The sequence below is a fragment of the Lissotriton vulgaris genome, chromosome 1_1 (genome assembly GCF_964263255.1).
Source record: "Lissotriton vulgaris chromosome 1_1, aLisVul1.2, whole genome shotgun sequence".
Taxonomy (NCBI): Eukaryota; Metazoa; Chordata; class Amphibia; order Caudata; family Salamandridae; genus Lissotriton; species Lissotriton vulgaris.
Window position 1 is genome coordinate 1,586,525,432 of NC_141685.1, and position 17,507 is coordinate 1,586,542,938.

Below are 17,507 nucleotides of genomic sequence, written 5' to 3' on the forward strand. Positions count from 1 at the left end.
CACTGTAGTCCAGGGGAGGAGCCACCTATCTCGTGATACTTCGAAGACTCTTCCAGGACAACAATGTGCAATCATCCGGACCCAACACTAGGTGGCGATCTATGCACAGATATGAATTCAGCAGCCCACATGCCTCGAACCGCTGGGAGCGGGAGCTGGGACGATCGTTAAGCCACACTGACTGGGACCACATTTCCTACCGGGCACGACACTCTGCTTATCACACTGGGCTCACTGAAACATTCACCAAAATTTCTACTTACTTGTATCGCACCCCCGAGAAACTTCACGAAATGAACCATTCCATACCCCGGACCTGTTGGCGAGACTGTGGACAGACTGGCACACTCACTCATATACTAGTGAGTCCCTACTGGGAAGAGGTGCTGAATGAGGTAGACCGGTGCTTTGATATTAAATTACCCCGCTTCCCTGCCTATGTTCTGCTAGGTTTGCCAAACGGCTTGATGTACCCCCTAAGATCTAAGAAGGGTAGGCAGATAGCGATTGCCTTGGGATCGGCGATTCAGAATATACTCATTCACTGGCGCACTACCACGCTTCCTACTGTTGTTGGTTGGCTACACAGGTTGTGGCATGTCTTAGGCATGGAGAAGATGTCCCTGGTGGTGGCGGGGGATGTGGACACATTTGAAGAGCTGTGGTTACCATTCCATACACTGTTACGGTCAGAATTTAAAGAAATTACCTGTCCTAGATACTTCAGACTGCTACGGCTGACGTCCCAGTCAGCCCCGTCCACCTGAGTTGCCTGGGATGGTGGCTAGGGGGGAGGGATGGACGACTATGCTGCTATGGCGGAGGAGGAAGATTGTTAGCACAGTACAGTGGGTGGGGGGGGGGGGGGGAAGAGAATCGGGGGGGATGGGAGGAGGGCAGTTGGTTGGGGGGTATAGTTTTCCTTTTCCTGTTTTTTGGTTTGTCCCACCCACAGGTGCACTAGCCATAAGACTCCGGAGCAGGATGTGCCCAACACATTACACGAGCGGATTTCACGTTTGTAACGAACTGTATGCACTATTCCGCGTGGGGCACCTGTGGTTATTTGTTTATATTGTTGCCTTTTTCTTTCAATGCTGCAATAAAATACTTTAAACCTAAAAACAGAAGATCTGGTTTTATGGTATAAAAAAAATGAATAAATCGAGATGGTGCTTTTGACAGCCGATCTAGTGTGGAGGAGGAAGGCAGAAATGGGCGGTGCAGGGCGGTTGGGAAGCTGCAGTACTAGGAGGGGTTAGAGTAGGTGGCATATAGGGAGGCAGGGAAGGGGAAGGGTTGGCTTGGCTGAGGCAGAGATTGTTAATGTGCTCGGTGGTAGGGGTACGTAACGGCCAGGGACCTTGCAGTGAGCAGAGTTGCTCTCGGGAGTAGGTTAAAAAACGGACATAGTGGGGGCCCCTAGCCCCGGCCGGCCGCAGACGGGTGCCGGCCGCAGACGGGTGCAGACGGGCTTGCCCTTGGCGCGCCCGCTGCGCGTGCACATGGGGCGTCCCTTAAATGGGATTAGGTGCGCGAAAAATAGAGCGCTAACCTAGCCTCTTCTGCCCTTCCCAAGATGGCGCCAGCAACCCAGCCAGCCCTCCGGTTTCAAGCGGCACTCAGCCGTGCCGGAACGAGGCTAGGGGAGCTGGGAGATGACGAGGGAAAGTGCGGGTGAACAAAAGAAGAACAGTTTTAAAAATCTGTTTTTAAAAAAAAAAAAAATCCAAAAATTGCTGCCGCAGCACACGCGACCCCCCGGCCACTGGGTTGATGCGTCCCTGCGCTGGATGGCTTAGAAAGAAAAGAACGGACATCAGCGTGCCCAGGTGGTGGCAATATAGGTGATGCGGGCGTCACAACAGCGCAGACGCCGGTATTTCTGGAAAAAAAAATCTTCCGGATCCAGTCTGACGTCTGGGAAATTCATTAGTAAGGAATCTGCGGCTAGATGTAGATCAGATAATACAGCTGAACGGCAGCAAACAAGAGCAGAAAACAGGCAAAAGGGGGCAGATCTTTGAATTACAAGTTCCTCAAAGGAAGATTTGTCATGAGCTAGCTGCTATCGCAATCCACCTAAAAGAGGCCTGCATGGACAAATACTTTTAAAATTTAAAAATCCTTTAAAAACAGTACAGATTGCTAAAATGAGTCTTTGGTACAGTTTAAATTCTACCTCAGTCATCAGAAAAAAGCTAAATGATGCCTCTATCAGGTACATAAAGGGCCGTACATCAGAGCAGAAGTTCCTTGAAACCTAGTAAGTAAATAGGAACAGAAGGTGTTAGGTGTGAAATACACTATGTCAACACTAAACAATGAACAAGGGTGACAAAGTTTACACATCATTTTTATTGTACTGCATTGTTCTGGGACACCAAAAAGCAGTGTATACAAAGAGGGTTCAAAATAAAGACAGTATGAAAAACAAATAAGTTAAGCCAATAAGGAAATCCGAAGCTTTTTTATAGCAATGTCATCTTCTTTACATTGTGGTCTGGTCGCTCTTCTTACTTTTGTCTCAATCATAACCGCATACTGCAGAAATAGGGGCCATTTTGTCTTTCAGTTTGTTTAACATGGGTGATGATCTGGTACACGTTTTCTGGAAAACATGTCAAAAGAAATTACAAAGTTTAATGCCACACATTTTGCTTAAGCAGTTTTACACTATATACTTTTTCTTTTACCATTCTAATAAAGCTTGTATCACCTTTTTATTATGTATAGATGACAGTTACAAAACATCAAATTTGGGGATAAAATACTTACCTTTGACAACATCCTTTCTCATGGATATGTATTCTCCTGAAGACTTCTTATGTGAAACAACCCAATACACCACACAAAGCAGAAATTTTAAAGCAACACCAATTACAGTCACTAGATGGCTCTACTAGGCTTTAACAATGGATCAACAAGACACCCCCACCCTTGAATGGCGATGTCGAGTGCCCTAGAGGAACATCAAAAGTGGTGACAATAGTTCGGAACAGATAAAAGAATGAAAATCAAATGCTCTGGCGATTGGTGGTCTAGCTCTCTAGGCTTGATCCATGGATGTACACTGGGATCCACATCAGTTAGTCCTTAGCAGTCCCGGCATTCTCGCCATGGCAGCTAAGGCCTTGCCTGAGGACTCTGGCTCCCACCACCAATTAGGGCTGAGAATAACACCCCCAGAGCCCAAGTTTAGTGTCGCGAGCGGCGCACCAACTTGGCGCATTGCATTTTGGGCCTGCTTGCAGTAAGGCAAATACACATTTCTGCAAGATTGGGTAAGATGGATCTGAGGAGTTTGGACCCTTTTCTTCTTGAAATACAAGGACAGAGATCTGAGGATCATAAGGCTTATCTCCTGGGTGGCCCAGGAACAAAGCTGAAGAGGACATTCCTGTGAATAATCTCAGCAGAACAGTGGCAAATGGAACTGGACGTTGCTTTTGCCCTCTGCCTGACACCTGAGAGTGTTGAAGTTCTCCCCTTAGCCCTGAGCCTTGTAATTGCACTCCAGTGTCTGAGCACCAATTGAAGTTTGGGATCTTATTCAAAACAGAGCTTCAAGGGGACCTGATGCAAATTTTATTTGGCTGGCAGGTCCAGGGCATCTAATTGAATTTCTGGTTTGTCCCATGTGGAGAAGAGTTTTTGATCTGAAAAACACCAAATCCCTTTTCAGATTAAGTAACTTTTTCTAACTTCCCCACATCCTCGACCTTGTGGGGCCAATCTACATTTTGTATCCAACTCAAGCTCCCTCATGGGCAGCCTCAAATCGGACCTGGACTACCGCACAAATGGATTACCATTGACACTTAGTTCGTACAGGCACTAGTTTCACTTAAATCTTAATAAAAAAAATCTTCTCAGAGTCCCCTTACTGAATGTGTGTCTTTTTGCTTAATACATCTTTGCTTTTTGTAAACTGGAGTGGATTTTTTAGTTTTATCATTTTCTTACTGTTTAGAACTTCTAAATGCTTTACCCATTGTGATTAAGTGGAGCTTCTCTGCTCTGTGCCATAGCTACCAAGAATTAAGTAAAGCTTAAATTATTGAAATCTTTGACTGGACACAACATATTTACTTCATTACTTGTGATGGTCACCAATCTACCTCAATTAATACAACTTTTGCACAGGTAGACCCTTGCTAGACCTTTTGTCTACTATTGAATGCTTTGTGTCAACAATTCTAGGTTTCCACCAAGGTACTTGTTAAGAGACTCATTCCAGATCCACACCGACCCCAAGACCACCCTCAGAGGCACCCTCATCTACAGACCCCCCGGACCACGCACACAATTCAGCGAAGACATCGTCGACTTCATCAGCCCGCACGCCCTCCCCTCCGCTGACTACATCCTCCTCGGGGACCTCAACTTCCACCTGGAGAACAACAACGACCACAACACCACCACCCTGCTGGAAAACCTCGACAACCTCCGTCTCAAGCAGCTGGTGACCACCCCCACCCACTACGCTGGACACATACTTGACCCCATCTTCTCCTCCAGCAAGGACATCTACTTCAGCCACGCCACCGGACTCCACTGGACGGACCACAGCTGCGTCCACTTCAGCTTCAGAAAGAACACGATCCACCACCACCAGCAACAGGTTGCACGCAGAAGCTGGAACAAGATCACAGCCGACCAGCTTGCCGCATCCCTGGGCCAGGACCCCCCCGCCAGCTCAGCGAACCCCAGCCAGGCCGCCAACAACCTCACGAAGTGGATCAGCAGCTGCGCTGACGGCCTCGCCCCGCTGAGGACCCCGCAGTAAGAAAGCACCATGGTTCACCGATGAACTCAAGAGCTCCAAGAAGAACTGCTGAGCCCTCAAGAGAACCTGGCGCAGAAACCCAACACCAGACAACATGACCTCTCTCAAGCTCGCCACTCAAAAACACCACCAACTGATCCACGCCACCAAGAAAACCGCATTCAAAGAACGACTGGACAACACACAACAGCAAGGAACTCTTCAACATCGTCAAAGAGCTCTCCAACCCCAACGCCGGAAACATCACCCCATCACAAGACCTCTGCAACTCCCTCGCCTCCTACTTCCACAACAAGATCGCAGACATACACAACAGCTTCAGCACACAACCAACGCACCCCACGACCGCACCGGCACCCCCCACCACCACCCTCCGCGCCTGGACCCCGATCAACACCGAAGAAACCCAACGCACGATGAACTCCATCCACTCCGGATCTCCAACCGACCCCTGCCCCCACCACGTCTTTAACAAGGCAGACGCCGTCATCGCACCCTACCTGCGGGACATCATCAACACCTCCTTCAACACCGCTACCTTCCCGGAGAGCTGGAAGCACGCCGAACTCAGCGCTCTACTGAAGAAACCATCAGCAGACCCCACCGACCTCAAAAACTACCGCCCCATCTTGCTCCTCCCGTTTCCGGCCAAAGACATCGAGAAGACCGTCAACAAGCAGCTGGCCGCCTTCCTCGAGACGAACTGTTCCCTCGACCTCTCGCAGTCTGGCTTTCGGGCCAACCACAGCACCGAGACCGCCCTCATCGCAGCCACCGATGACATCCGAGCCCTGCCCGACTACGGGGAGACTGCGGCCCTCATCCTCCTGGACCTCTCCGTGGCATTCGACACCATCTGCCACCACACCCTAGTGCAGCGCCTCAGCAACGTCGGAATCCAAGAGAAGGCCCTTGATTGGATCATCTCCTTCCTCGCCGGAAGGACAGAGAGTCCGCCTCCCCCTGTTTAGATCAGAAGCCACCAAAGTCATCTGCGGCGTTCAAGGCTCCTCGCTCAGCCCCACCCTCTTCAATGTCTACATGAGCCCCCTCGCGGCCATCGCACGCCAACACAACCTCAACATCATCTCTTACGCCGATGACACCCAGCTGATCCTCTCCCTCACCAACGACCCCGCCACCGCAGGAGCCAACGTACTCGAAGGGATGAAAGACGTCGCAGAGTGGATGAAGAACAGCCGCCTGAAACTGAACTCAGACAAGACGGAAGTCCTGATCCTGGGCTCGTCACCCTCCGCCAGGGACGACTCCTGGTGGCCCTTGGCAGCGCACCCATACCGACAGACCACGCACGCAACCTGGGCTTCATCCTGGACTCCTCCCTCTCCATGACCAGATAAGTCAACGCCGTCTCCTCATCGTACTTCAACATTCTGCGCATGCTACGCAAGATCTTCCGGTGGATCCCCACCGAGACCAGGAAGACGGTCACCCAGGCCCTCGTCACCAGCCGACTGGACTACGGCAACTCCCTCTACGCCGGAATCACTGCCAACCTCCAGAAGAGACTCCAGCGGATCCAGAACGCCTCAGCAAGACTCATCCTCGACATCCCCCGACACAGCCACATATCCGGACACGAGAGACCTGCACTGGCTCCCGGTCAACAAGAGAATCACGTTCCGACTCCTCACCCACGCATACAAAGCCCTACACAACCAGGGCCCAAGATACCTCAACAACCGCCTCAGCTTCTACACTCCCACACGCCAGCTCCGCTCGACCAACCACGCCCTTGCCGCCGTCCCCCGCATCCGAAGGGCCACCGCAGGAGGAAGGTCCTTCTCCTACCTGGCCGCCAAGACGTGGAACTCCCTTCCGACCCACCTCCACCGACTCAAGACCACCTCGCCTGCAGGAAGCAGCTCAAGACCTTGCTGTTCGAGCAGTAGCGGGACAACCCCCCTACCCCCCCCCCCCGTCCCCCAAGCGCCTTGAGACCCTCCGGGTGAGTAGCGCGCTATATAAATGCTTTGATTGAGATACAAATGAATGGGGGACTCCTGTAGAACAAGTTACTTGCCTCCAGTAATTCTTTTACTAGTAGAAACAATCTAATGACAGATTCCTCCGCTTAGAATATTTCCCAGGCTACAGAGAGAATCTGGAAAATCTTCAGCAGAACTTCTGTGTGCCAATAGGTGGCGTTGTTCAGCTCATTGCGGTCTGGATGAAAAGGGACGTTAGGTACCTGTCTAGGCGCCACCTCAGTGTGCCGATATCGGGTCTTTCGCGATTAGTTCCACAGCCACATAAAAATTGTTACTGTTTCAACCAGTGTTAAGTGTCTAAAGGGATCTTTTTGGGGAAAAGAGCCCAGATCACAGATAGGCCCGGTGAGGAATCTGCACTTTGATAGTCTATTGGAAAAAAGCTTTACTGAAGGTAAGTAACTTGTTCTTTTCCTAGAAAAGTCTAACCACAGATTCCTCATATAAGATGTACCCAAGCCATACCTTCCTGGAGGTGGTTCTGCAAACTGGCTTAGACCACAAAATCCTAGAGGACCGAACACGCAAAATACCAATCATGACAGACCAGACTGTGGAAGAAGCAGTGGTGCTTTGCGCACTTCTGGAGGGACATCCACGAGGTAGCTTGACAGATGTTCAGGACAGGTACCCCATGTGCTAAGTGGTGGTGACTTTGGCCCTTGTGGAGTGAGCATGCAAGCCCTTGCAGGAATGGGGAGCTGTGGAGTGGATGGAGTGCGGGACAGGCGCTTCTTTGCCAGCGTGTAGCAGATCTTTATAGAGAGTACAATCCATCAGGAGATGGTACACTTTTAAACAGCCTTGCCTTTCTCTCCGGTGAACCCGATAAAGAGTTGATCACCCACCCAATGGTCTTTTGTGCGATCAATATAGAATGACCGAGCCTCTCCTTCTTGGATGCATGAGGTGGAGCATAAAAGGCAAGCAAAGTGATACTTTGGGCAATGTGAAAAGGGGTGACTACTTTTGGAAGGAAAAGGCTTGTGGCAGAAGGAGCTTGTCAAGTAAGAAGTGTATGGAGGATGAAGCACAGCTTAAATTTCACTGATCCTCCTTGCCGATATAATGGTCACCAGGAACACGGTTTTGAAAGTCAATAGCAGTAGAGGGCTGCTATGCAGGGGTGGAAAGAGAACCTATAAAAGTAAGGACAAGAGTAGGTGGGAACATATTGCAAACCATTCTAAAACAAAGCAACAACAAATGACTTCAAGAGAGTTTGACCGGCTGCTGCAAGAAAGCAGAGATGGTAGACAAATACCCTTTAATGGTGCCCAGAGAAAGGCCTTGCTGGGCTTAAGATGGAATAAATAACAAAACCTCAGCAAAGGGTGCAGAAAAGGGAGCCCACAGGACATGAAGAGTAAACTACAAAAATGATCCCAAAGGTAGGCATTGAAGGTTTTAGTAAAGAGATGCCTGTCTGACAAGATGACATCACATATGTTGGGAGGGAAATTGAAAAACCTCAACGGTCGCCGCTCAGTCAATATGGATTAAGGTGGAGCATGTGTGGATGCTGGATCCTGCCTTTTTGTGAACGGAGATACTCCTGAAAAGGCAGCCTGACCAGGGGACAGATGCGCATGCTCTTGACTTCCGGATACCAGGTCCTCCATGCCCAATCCTGAGCCACTAGGATAGTTTGGGCCCAGTTGTTCCTGATCTGAACTCTAGGCAGGAGTACTATCAGCGGAAAAGCGTACAGGAGTCTCAATTTCCACTTAAGACCAAATGAGTCTCTGAGCAAGTGCCACTTTGAAAACTCCTGCGTGCAGTAGTGCTGATATTGGGATTTCTCCCCGGGGGCAAACCGATCTAACCAAGGTTCTCCTTAATCGTGGGAGAGACCATGCACCACCTCCAGGTATAGACACCATTTGTGATACACAAATCGACTGCAGAGTTGTTCTGCCCTAGCTTTCAGAGATCTTGCCAGCTGTTGCACGATCATGAACATGTCCTGAAGTTTCAGCTATGTCCAGAGGTGCAGAGTCTCCTCGCACAGGGTTCACAACCCCATCCAGCCTTGTTTGTTGCAGTACCACATGGGGGTGGCGTGGTCAACAAACACCTGAACCAGCCTTCCTCTGATGGAAGAAAGGCAAGTTTGAAAAAAGTAGTTTGGAAGCCTCTACAGCGGGGAAGAAAAAGTGGAGAATTACTATCCTGGAGGGATTAAACTGTTTCTATCCAGCACATTTGCGGTGCTGTATACGCAACCTCAAAAGGACGGAGTTCATTGTTTTGACGCAGGTTAAGAGGTATGCCGTGGACTGTGAGCAATCCTCTTGAAACAGCCTCTGGATTTTCAGTATTGGTGGGGAAATTGCGTAGTGGACATCAATAGCACCAAACATCGTGCCACGATGAGACTATCCTTGAATCATTCTAGCACAAAAGTAAGGTACCTACCGTCAGTAACGCTATATCTAGTAGAGACAGTCTAGCCGCAGATTCCTTAACTTTGAATTCTCCCCAGGCGCCAGTCAGGATCCAGAAATTTTTCAGCAGTACCTCTGCGCGCCAGGGGGCAGCGTTGTACAGCTCAGCGGTGACGTCAGTTTCTTCTATTAAACATTCTTCACCAGAACGCAGAGCCACCACAGAAATTGGTGGAGGAAACAGCATGCCAAAAAAAGAACAAAAATCTTTGAAATATTACTAAAGAAGAAACATCAAATGGTAGATTACTACCAGACCGACAAAACTATGCACCCTATGAACCATTCTGCACTGGTAATAAATGGCATGGCAATAGCCAAACAGAACCTACAACACCACCAGGCTGTGTGATAATTCCCACCATTGCGTGGTATATTGACAGTACCAATATAAAGCATGAAGATGCCAAAACTTTCAAAGAAAGAACAAAAGAAATACTACTCGCTGGTGTCATACAGAGGAAAAAAGAAAACGCCCCACTCTACCAACCATACACATTTGGAAATGAATGTTATTGTATCATCTAAACAAAAGCCAGGTCAAGCGATTTGTTTAGTCCAAACACAGATTAAGAGAATGATCACTGGTATATAAATCCAGCACTGTAAGTGTATAACCCTTACCCCAAAGGTAATTAACGGGTAGGATGGGCAGGGTGTTAAGGAATCTGCGACTAGACTACGTCTCTAACAGAGAATCTGTTACCAAAGGTAAGCAACTTGTCCATCTGATAGACATCTAGCGGCAGATTCATATTTTTTTATTAAATGGGGTTGAAGTTTGCTTGGCTCCAAGATGGCCGCAATTTAGAGGAGTTCCGTGAGCCCGGCTCAGAATCCACACGATCCTACAACCCATTGCCAAGATTTTTCCTAAAAATCCTACCTGCAATCAGATGACTCACGAACCACTGGGTGGCTGAAGCCCGCGACTGCTAAAGGCAGCGCAAGAAGCAGAAGAAAGCTGTCTCATTAACAGTGCCCGCTGAGGCCTGCTTCCCCGGAATATTGCTGGTCTGCTGCTCCATCAGGTACGCTGCGGGCTGTGCTATGTGCCAAGGGCCAGCACGAGACCCTGCAGCCCCCCCACAATATGCACAGTGGGAATGATGTGCAGCTTGAGACATTTGCTGCGAGCAACCGAACCAGAACGGGCCAGCTCGTCTAGAGGGCCACTTGGGGCGGAGGCCAGGGACCTCAACCAGCCGAGTGGTGTGACTTGGCGGTTCAGTGCAGAGGCACGTATCCTGTGGGCGGCGGCGAGACATTCCACTGCTGCGGTGAGCACTGGTGAGTGCTTTGGCTGGGAATAAATGTACTGTCACCACCTTGATTACCCATAGAAGGATGCCACATCCAGGGCTGTTTTTGCTCATCTCAAGTCGGGAAACTAACATTTTTCTCTGGCCTACACTGCTGAAATACTGGAGCCATATTGGGAAGAAAGGAGACAGCTTGGACTGCTGCCAGGCCTCAAGAGGACTGCCTATCCATGAGCAGCTTAGAACAATCTGAATAGATGGATATCCCCAGATATTATCATGGTTAATTTGAGGGGATCCCGGCACCTTCCTCTCCATAGCCCTACTGAGGAGATTAAAGCGGTTACAACACTACAGTGCCCCCGTCCAATACGATAGCCATTGGGGCTGTGCCGCTAAGAAGTATGCTTCGAACGCCGGCGCTCCCAAGTCCCCCTCTGTCGTGGGTAGGTATAGCGCTGACAACGCAACCCGACCTCACCCCCCCCCCCCCCCAAGTGGGGCCAAGTGGGCGCTCAGTGGGTAGAGCGTGGATTTCTCCCAGTTCACCTTGAGGCCCGAGACTTCTGCGAAGTCTTCTAGTGACCTTCAAATGGCAGTCAGGTCCTTGGTGGCGTCCCGGACGTATATTAATAAGTCGTCCGCATACAAGGACACAGTGCATTGTGCCTGCTAGGGGAATTACCCAGTCCTCTCCTTCTCGCCGCAGAAGGATCGCCAGGGATTCGACTGCCAGGGCGAACAGGAGGGGCGACAGTGGACACCCCTGCCTGGTTCCCCTCTCCACTGGGAACTCAGTAGAGATGTATTTGCCCATCCGGACTCGAGAGGTAATACGTGTGTACATACGGCCATAACAGGGTATCAAATGCCTTTTCAAGATCTAAAATTAGGCATGCCACGTTGGGAAGTCGCCCTCCTGTCGTGTCCTGAATGTGGAACAGCCTACATATATTTTGCGACGTGTTACGGCGTGGGACCACCCACATTGGGGTGGGTGCACCAAGGGGGTCAGGATTTGGGCAAATCTCTCTGCCAGGATTTTACCCAGGATTTTGCAGTCCGCGTTGAGTAGCGTGATTGGTCTATAGGAAGACAGGAGTGTCGAATCTGTGTGCTTTAACAAAGAGGACTATCATCTATTTCATGAGGGATCCTGGTAATTCCCCTTTTTCGAGTGCATCATTATACATAATAACCAGACGTAGGACCAAGTGGTCCGAAAAAGTGCTATAATATTCAAGTGGAAAGCCATCCAACCCTGGGGCTTGTTCCTAGCCAGCGATCTAATCACCTGTTTGACAGATTTTTCCATGCGCTAACACTCCGTCAATCGCCCGGAGGTCCCCTGGTCTCGGGGCCTGGTAAATGCTGGAATAATACGCGTGGAAGACCGGTTGGGAGGTCTGGATCTGTCCTGGCTGATCCCTCACTTCCGTAACTTGTTTCTGATCGGGGTCTTGCCTAGCAAGCCAGGCCAGAAATGTCCCCCTCTATTGCCCTCCCGGTGTACCCTGGTCGCGTAAGCTCTAAAGGTATATTTGCGGAGGTCTCTCAGGGTTTCAGCGTATCTTGTTTTGGCTTCGGCTACTCGCTCCGGGGTGGCCTCACGCGGTCCTCTTTTTTCATTAGGGTTGCTAGAGTGGGTTCCGTGTCAAATAGCTCTCTCGAGTATATTTCGCACTCCCACCACTTGCTGTATACAGTGACCCATCGCCACCACTTTGTGTGCATCCCACTCCAGGAGTCGTGAGGATGCTGTTCCCTCATTGATCGCGAAGTGTGCCTGTAAGTGTTCCCTGTGTTCATGAGTGAAGGTCTGATCCGTGAGACAGTCCCGGGGTAGCTTCCATTTGGGTACAGGGGGGGTGAGGTGGACGCAACCGAAGGGTTAGCGAGTGGGCGTCGTGATCCGATAGCACCCTCCCCAAATAATCTGTGTGTTGCACTTTGGAGTGTAAGGCTGCTGAACATAAAAATCTGTCTAGGCGCACTATTAGATCGTGGGGAATGGAATGAAATGAATACAGTTTAGTGGTGGGGTGTTGTGCCCTCCATGTATCTATCAAAGCCCAGTGTCTCACCCATACCTTGAAGAGTTCCATTTGTCTATGTATTGGTGAATGTGCCAGTGGGGGCGGGAACGGTCCAAGTCTGTATCTAAACCACAGTTGTAATCTCCACCTAATATCCAGGGGGTGTGCGTATGCTGCGATCGTGTTTTCGTGAGGCGGCTCCAGAAGACTTCTTGCTGTACATTAGGGGCATATATACTGCCCATCAATACCGATTGCCCGTCCAATAATCCTTCTATCAGTGCGCATCGTCCTTCTTTGTCCACCACCCTTGCCTGTTCTCTAAAAGGGGTACCTGCTCTGATCCATATTAACGCCCCTCTGGCAAACGCCGAGTACCCATTAGCACATATGGTGCCTCTCCATTTCCTCTGCAACCGTACTACCTCTAATGCCGTCAGATGGGTCTCTTGTAGGAGGGCTATGTGTGCCTGCTGCCTCTTTAGCATATATTGAGTAACGTTTACTTGCCGTGTGCAGTCCCCTCACGTTTAGCGTAACCAATGTGAAGTCAGTGTTGGGGACACTCGTCATGCCCTTGATTACTTGCAAACGCCTCTTGTCCATTCCGCTCCATCATATAGTCAGGGTCTCCCCCTCCCTCACAGCCACCCTCCATATGTCCAATATCATTTCAGCCATTTGCTCCCGCGAAAGTACCAGGAAAGTGATGGGTAAGGGGGTACATTAAAACAACTTTCGGTAAACATTCCCAACATAAGGGGCCTATTGTGCGAAACAATAAGTCCAAACTGTACATCTTGTACTGTCTCTAGTTAGTTGCGTGTGGGGGGTGTTGTGGAGTCTCCTCTGGTGGTCAGTGGTCTGGCTACCCACATTATAGTGTATCTGCAATTGTGCTCGCACCTGCCATTACTTTCATTTTTGGTTCACGATGCATGTCGGTGCCCATATGCGTGGAGTATATTACTTTTGCCATGTCGCCTTCGTGGTGCGTTTCATATCAGAGGTTTGTGGGGTTTCTATCGGTGGTGAGATGGAGCCCTCATTGGAGGTTGAGTGTCGCTGCGTTCCTCCTCTTCTGACGTGAAGAGATGAGGGCCACGTTCCCCCTCCGAGCTATCTCCTGTGCGCCGGGCTTCCGCCGCCGCCTGCAAGGCCCTCCTTCGGTCCGCTATAATTTGTTCCAGGTCCGGGGAGTTCCTGGTGCTGGGGGTCGACGGACGATTCATCTGTGTAAGGGTGACCCGTTTAGAGCGCAGTCGTCGCTTATTGGAGAGTCCATGGTGTGGAGTGGCTCTGCGTTCATGCAGGTCATCACTGTGTTGCTCCAACCAATTTCACGCCTCTGCAGGATCTGTGAAGTGCGTAGATCCCCCATGAATGATCTTTAGGCGGGCTGGGAAGAGGAGCACATACTGCACGTGTTTTTGACGTAGAGTTTAATTCACCGCAAGAAATGTGGCCCGTTGACGCTGCACTGCCTGGGAATAGTCTGAGAACAGCATTACATGCTTGTCCTCAACTCTTCAGTGTTCTCGCTTGTCTGGCTGCTCGCAGCACTGTGTCACGGTCTCGATAGTGCAGCAGTTAGAGCAAAAACGGCCTGGGTGGGGAGCCCACGGTCGGCTTCCGGGTCGGAACCGTGTGCGCTCTCTCTACCGAAAAGAATGGCGATAGGTCCTGGGTGAAGGTCTTAATCTAGTTTTCTATACATTGTATGGGGTCTGTCCCTTCCACGCCTTCCGGTAAGTTGAGGACTCGTATATAGCTCCGGCTAGAGTGTCCCTCCAAATCATCAGTTTTGCACTCTAGAAATCCCACTTTGCTCTGTAACTCTTTGATGGCCTCTTGATGTGCCTGTACCTGCGGCCCCATTACGTGCAGCGTTTTTTCCCCCTGGTTTACTTTTTCAGCCAGTTTCCTGTGATCATCTCAATAGGTTGAGGTCTGTGGCCAGCTCTCCAAACTTACTCACCATGGTCACCCAGGAGTGCTATTGCAGCCAGTACTTTGTCCAACTTGGCCGACATATCGTCCGCATGTGGGGGTTCTCCATTCTGTGTTTTCCCCAAAGGCCCTGGGGAGGGCTGCCGCCTCGTTGCAGTCGTGGGCACTGTGGTCTCCCCATTGCCACTCAGGCAAGTTGAGGGATCCCAACAGCGAATCTCTCTCTCTTTCTCTCTCTCTCCCTAGCAGTGTTCTGGGTCCAGTTTGATATTAAGGACCAATGAGACTGTCCGGTATCCAGCGGCCCCTACTGCCGCTTGGATCAGGGTGCGGCCCAGATCTTCCGCTCCTCCTTTCGCTCCTCCGGGATCTCACGTCAAAGATGAACAAAAAGAAATGGGGTGGGGGGTTGGGGATTCAAGCATCTGCCTGGGGTTTGTATTGTACTTGCCATCCTGGCGCTGCGTTGGATCCTGTCTTCGGCACCCGCTACCTCACATGCAACGGGGGCAACTGTCTGACGTGGGCTCCCTGTGAGCGGTATTCCCACGGTCGTCCTCTATCGCTGCCGGTTAGGTACTGCGACGGGCTCCCTCTGCGCGGTCTGGCCTCTGGTCCGCCTCACTCCCCTCAGGACCGGTCAATGTGTACCGCCATTTTGTGTGGGCATGGCAGGTATGTGCCCAACCTCTCCATCCCCGTGGCTCCCCAGGTCCCGGTGTCCTGATCCTCTGTGTTGACCAGTAGAGGGGGGGGGGGGGCGAGGCTGCTCGCCGTTCACGGGTGATGTGCCTGAGGGTGCTAGAAGCTCACTCAAATCACTCCCAGGAGCTCCCCACTGGCGGGGCTGTTGTGGCAGAGACACCGCCGCTGTGCCTCCCAGGGAATTGCCGCAGGACCTGTAGCTCATAGGGCACCACACCCCCTCCGTTGATGGATGCAGGGAGGGGGGGCAAGGGGGGGGCGTTCTCCCTGGGTGTGGGGGGGGACTCCCACATCGCCACCTCCCGGCCGCTGCTCCTCAGAGTCGGACCCATCCCCCCCCCCCTGCGCCTCTGGTCCCGATGTTCCGGCGCTTGGCGCCCACCTCCTCAATCGCCCAGGGCCCCTCTGGCAGGCAGGGATCCCCCAAGTCGCAAGCTCGGTGTACCTTCGGGGGCATCCGGGGTTCACCCGGTGTACTCACAGTGATGCCGGGATAGTGTGAGTGAAGCCTCATCAGCGCCGGTGGGCCCCAAGCGGCGGCGCGGTGCCCGGAGTCGCCGGACTGCTCTTCCCTAGCTCCACCAGGGACGGCGGGCTAGAGTACCACCTAGTCCGGCCTGTAGCTTCGTTCCCGCGGTGGGAATCCGGAGCACCGCCAGCATCCTCACCGGCTTCCTGCCGCTCCGCAGAGCAAACTAGTGTGTTTGCGGCATTCTGTACGTGGCAAGGTGGTGTTTCCTTGGGCAGCCGATCGTAGCACTAGGAGAGTGCGTCCGCCATCTTCGCTGGCTTGGCCACGCTCCCCCGATCAGTTGGGTCAGATTGATGTCTGGAGACTGTTCCTCTTGGTAGTTCAGGGTTTACGTACTACTCAGCTGCCTGGCTTCGGCGATTTGAGGTTTTTTTTCTGACAACAATGGTACGGTCAACAGCTTTAAAGCAGATATGCTGAGGCAAGTGCACCGCCTTGTTTCTTGGTTTGAATCACTTATAGTGTTCTTTTTAACTGGTTTGTTGGTGCTCCACAGGAGGCGTCTGACGTCCTGAGACGCTTAAAATTGTAACTGAAAAACATGCTCCTAATGAGACATTAGTTGCATCCCTGTAGGGACTCAGTCTCCCCTCAGCGCGAAATGAGGGTTCTAAACACAATTTGTTTCATAAGTTTTTTTTATTTTTTTTATTCACATAGTGTATTTTCAAGTCTTTTTCATATCTTCCTTCATATTTTTCTCAATTCATTCATTTCCTTATTTCGCTTATATATGCGGCATTATTTGCGTGAAATCCAATGCATTTCAGGCATAATTCACTACCCTTCATCAGGGAACAATGCCGGTTCAGACGTGTTTAAATCGTCCGTGTATCAAAAAACTGATTTATACTCGCGTGTCAGACTTCCTCATGCATCCCGAAAGAGTAGAGGTACTGACTGACCCTTTTGGAACCGAGCAACCCCCCCGATAGCTGCTCTTCCTACAGGCCGCTATCATTACTGAATGTAGACACTAAAGGCAGGCACACATTTAAAATCAACTACCCACCCGCACTCACCAAAAAAGCCGCTAAACGCTTTAAACACAACTTCCTGAGGTCTCACCCTGAAATCCCCTTTGTCGACACCTACTTCTCACCAGTCAATGGATCCCTTAACATCGATATCATCTTCCACACCTCTCGCAGAGCTCAATGGAGAAAAATGTTCCTTACACTGCTCACTGTCTCCACCACCAGGAAATCTGCTCACTGCTTCACTCTCTCCATCACACCCTCCCAACTCTTCCTAGGCAGAACCACTATTACTATCTACAATAACGGGATTGTCCTAATTCAATCCACAGACAGGAACCTGGAACTACTAGACAACCTGTTCCCCACTTTCAAAGAGAACCTCTCCAACCATCGGACCCCCACTCACATCCCCGCCAGTATTATCACACTAGACCTCACAGCCCCCACCGACAACTCTTCTTACCTAGCTCAGCACCAGAACGACACACACCTCACCTCCTCCCCCAACACAACAGCCACTCACCCACCTGCTGCAACCACCCCACACTCCGCAATCACAGACATAAATAACCTCCCATCACACATCAGCCGACCCCACACTCCCATCCCGGTGACACCCACTCATTATACTCCCACCCATCCTCTCCCCCCTGACATCATAGACCCCGCCCACAACCCCTCTAACCTAGTTCAGCACCAGATCGACACACATCGCGACAAATCCCACACCCTGTCCCCCCCCTCTCTCAGCCCCCACTTCCACACGCTAACTAACCATACAGAGCACTCCACAT

General features: G+C 50.9%; 1 protein-coding gene across 1 annotated transcript in view; it reads right to left on the reverse strand.

The window, feature by feature from the left end:
* Nucleotides 1-2,340: 2,340 nt before the first annotated feature.
* Nucleotides 2,341-17,507, reverse strand: part of CCT2 (chaperonin containing TCP1 subunit 2) — a 190,573-nt gene continuing 175,406 nt past the window's right edge. Inside the window, exon 16 of the mRNA XM_086918137.1 lies at nucleotides 2,341-2,611. Within this exon, the coding sequence (XP_086774263.1) occupies nucleotides 2,581-2,611 (31 nt within the window). The 3' untranslated portion in view covers nucleotides 2,341-2,580. The remainder of the gene's footprint in view (nucleotides 2,612-17,507) is intronic.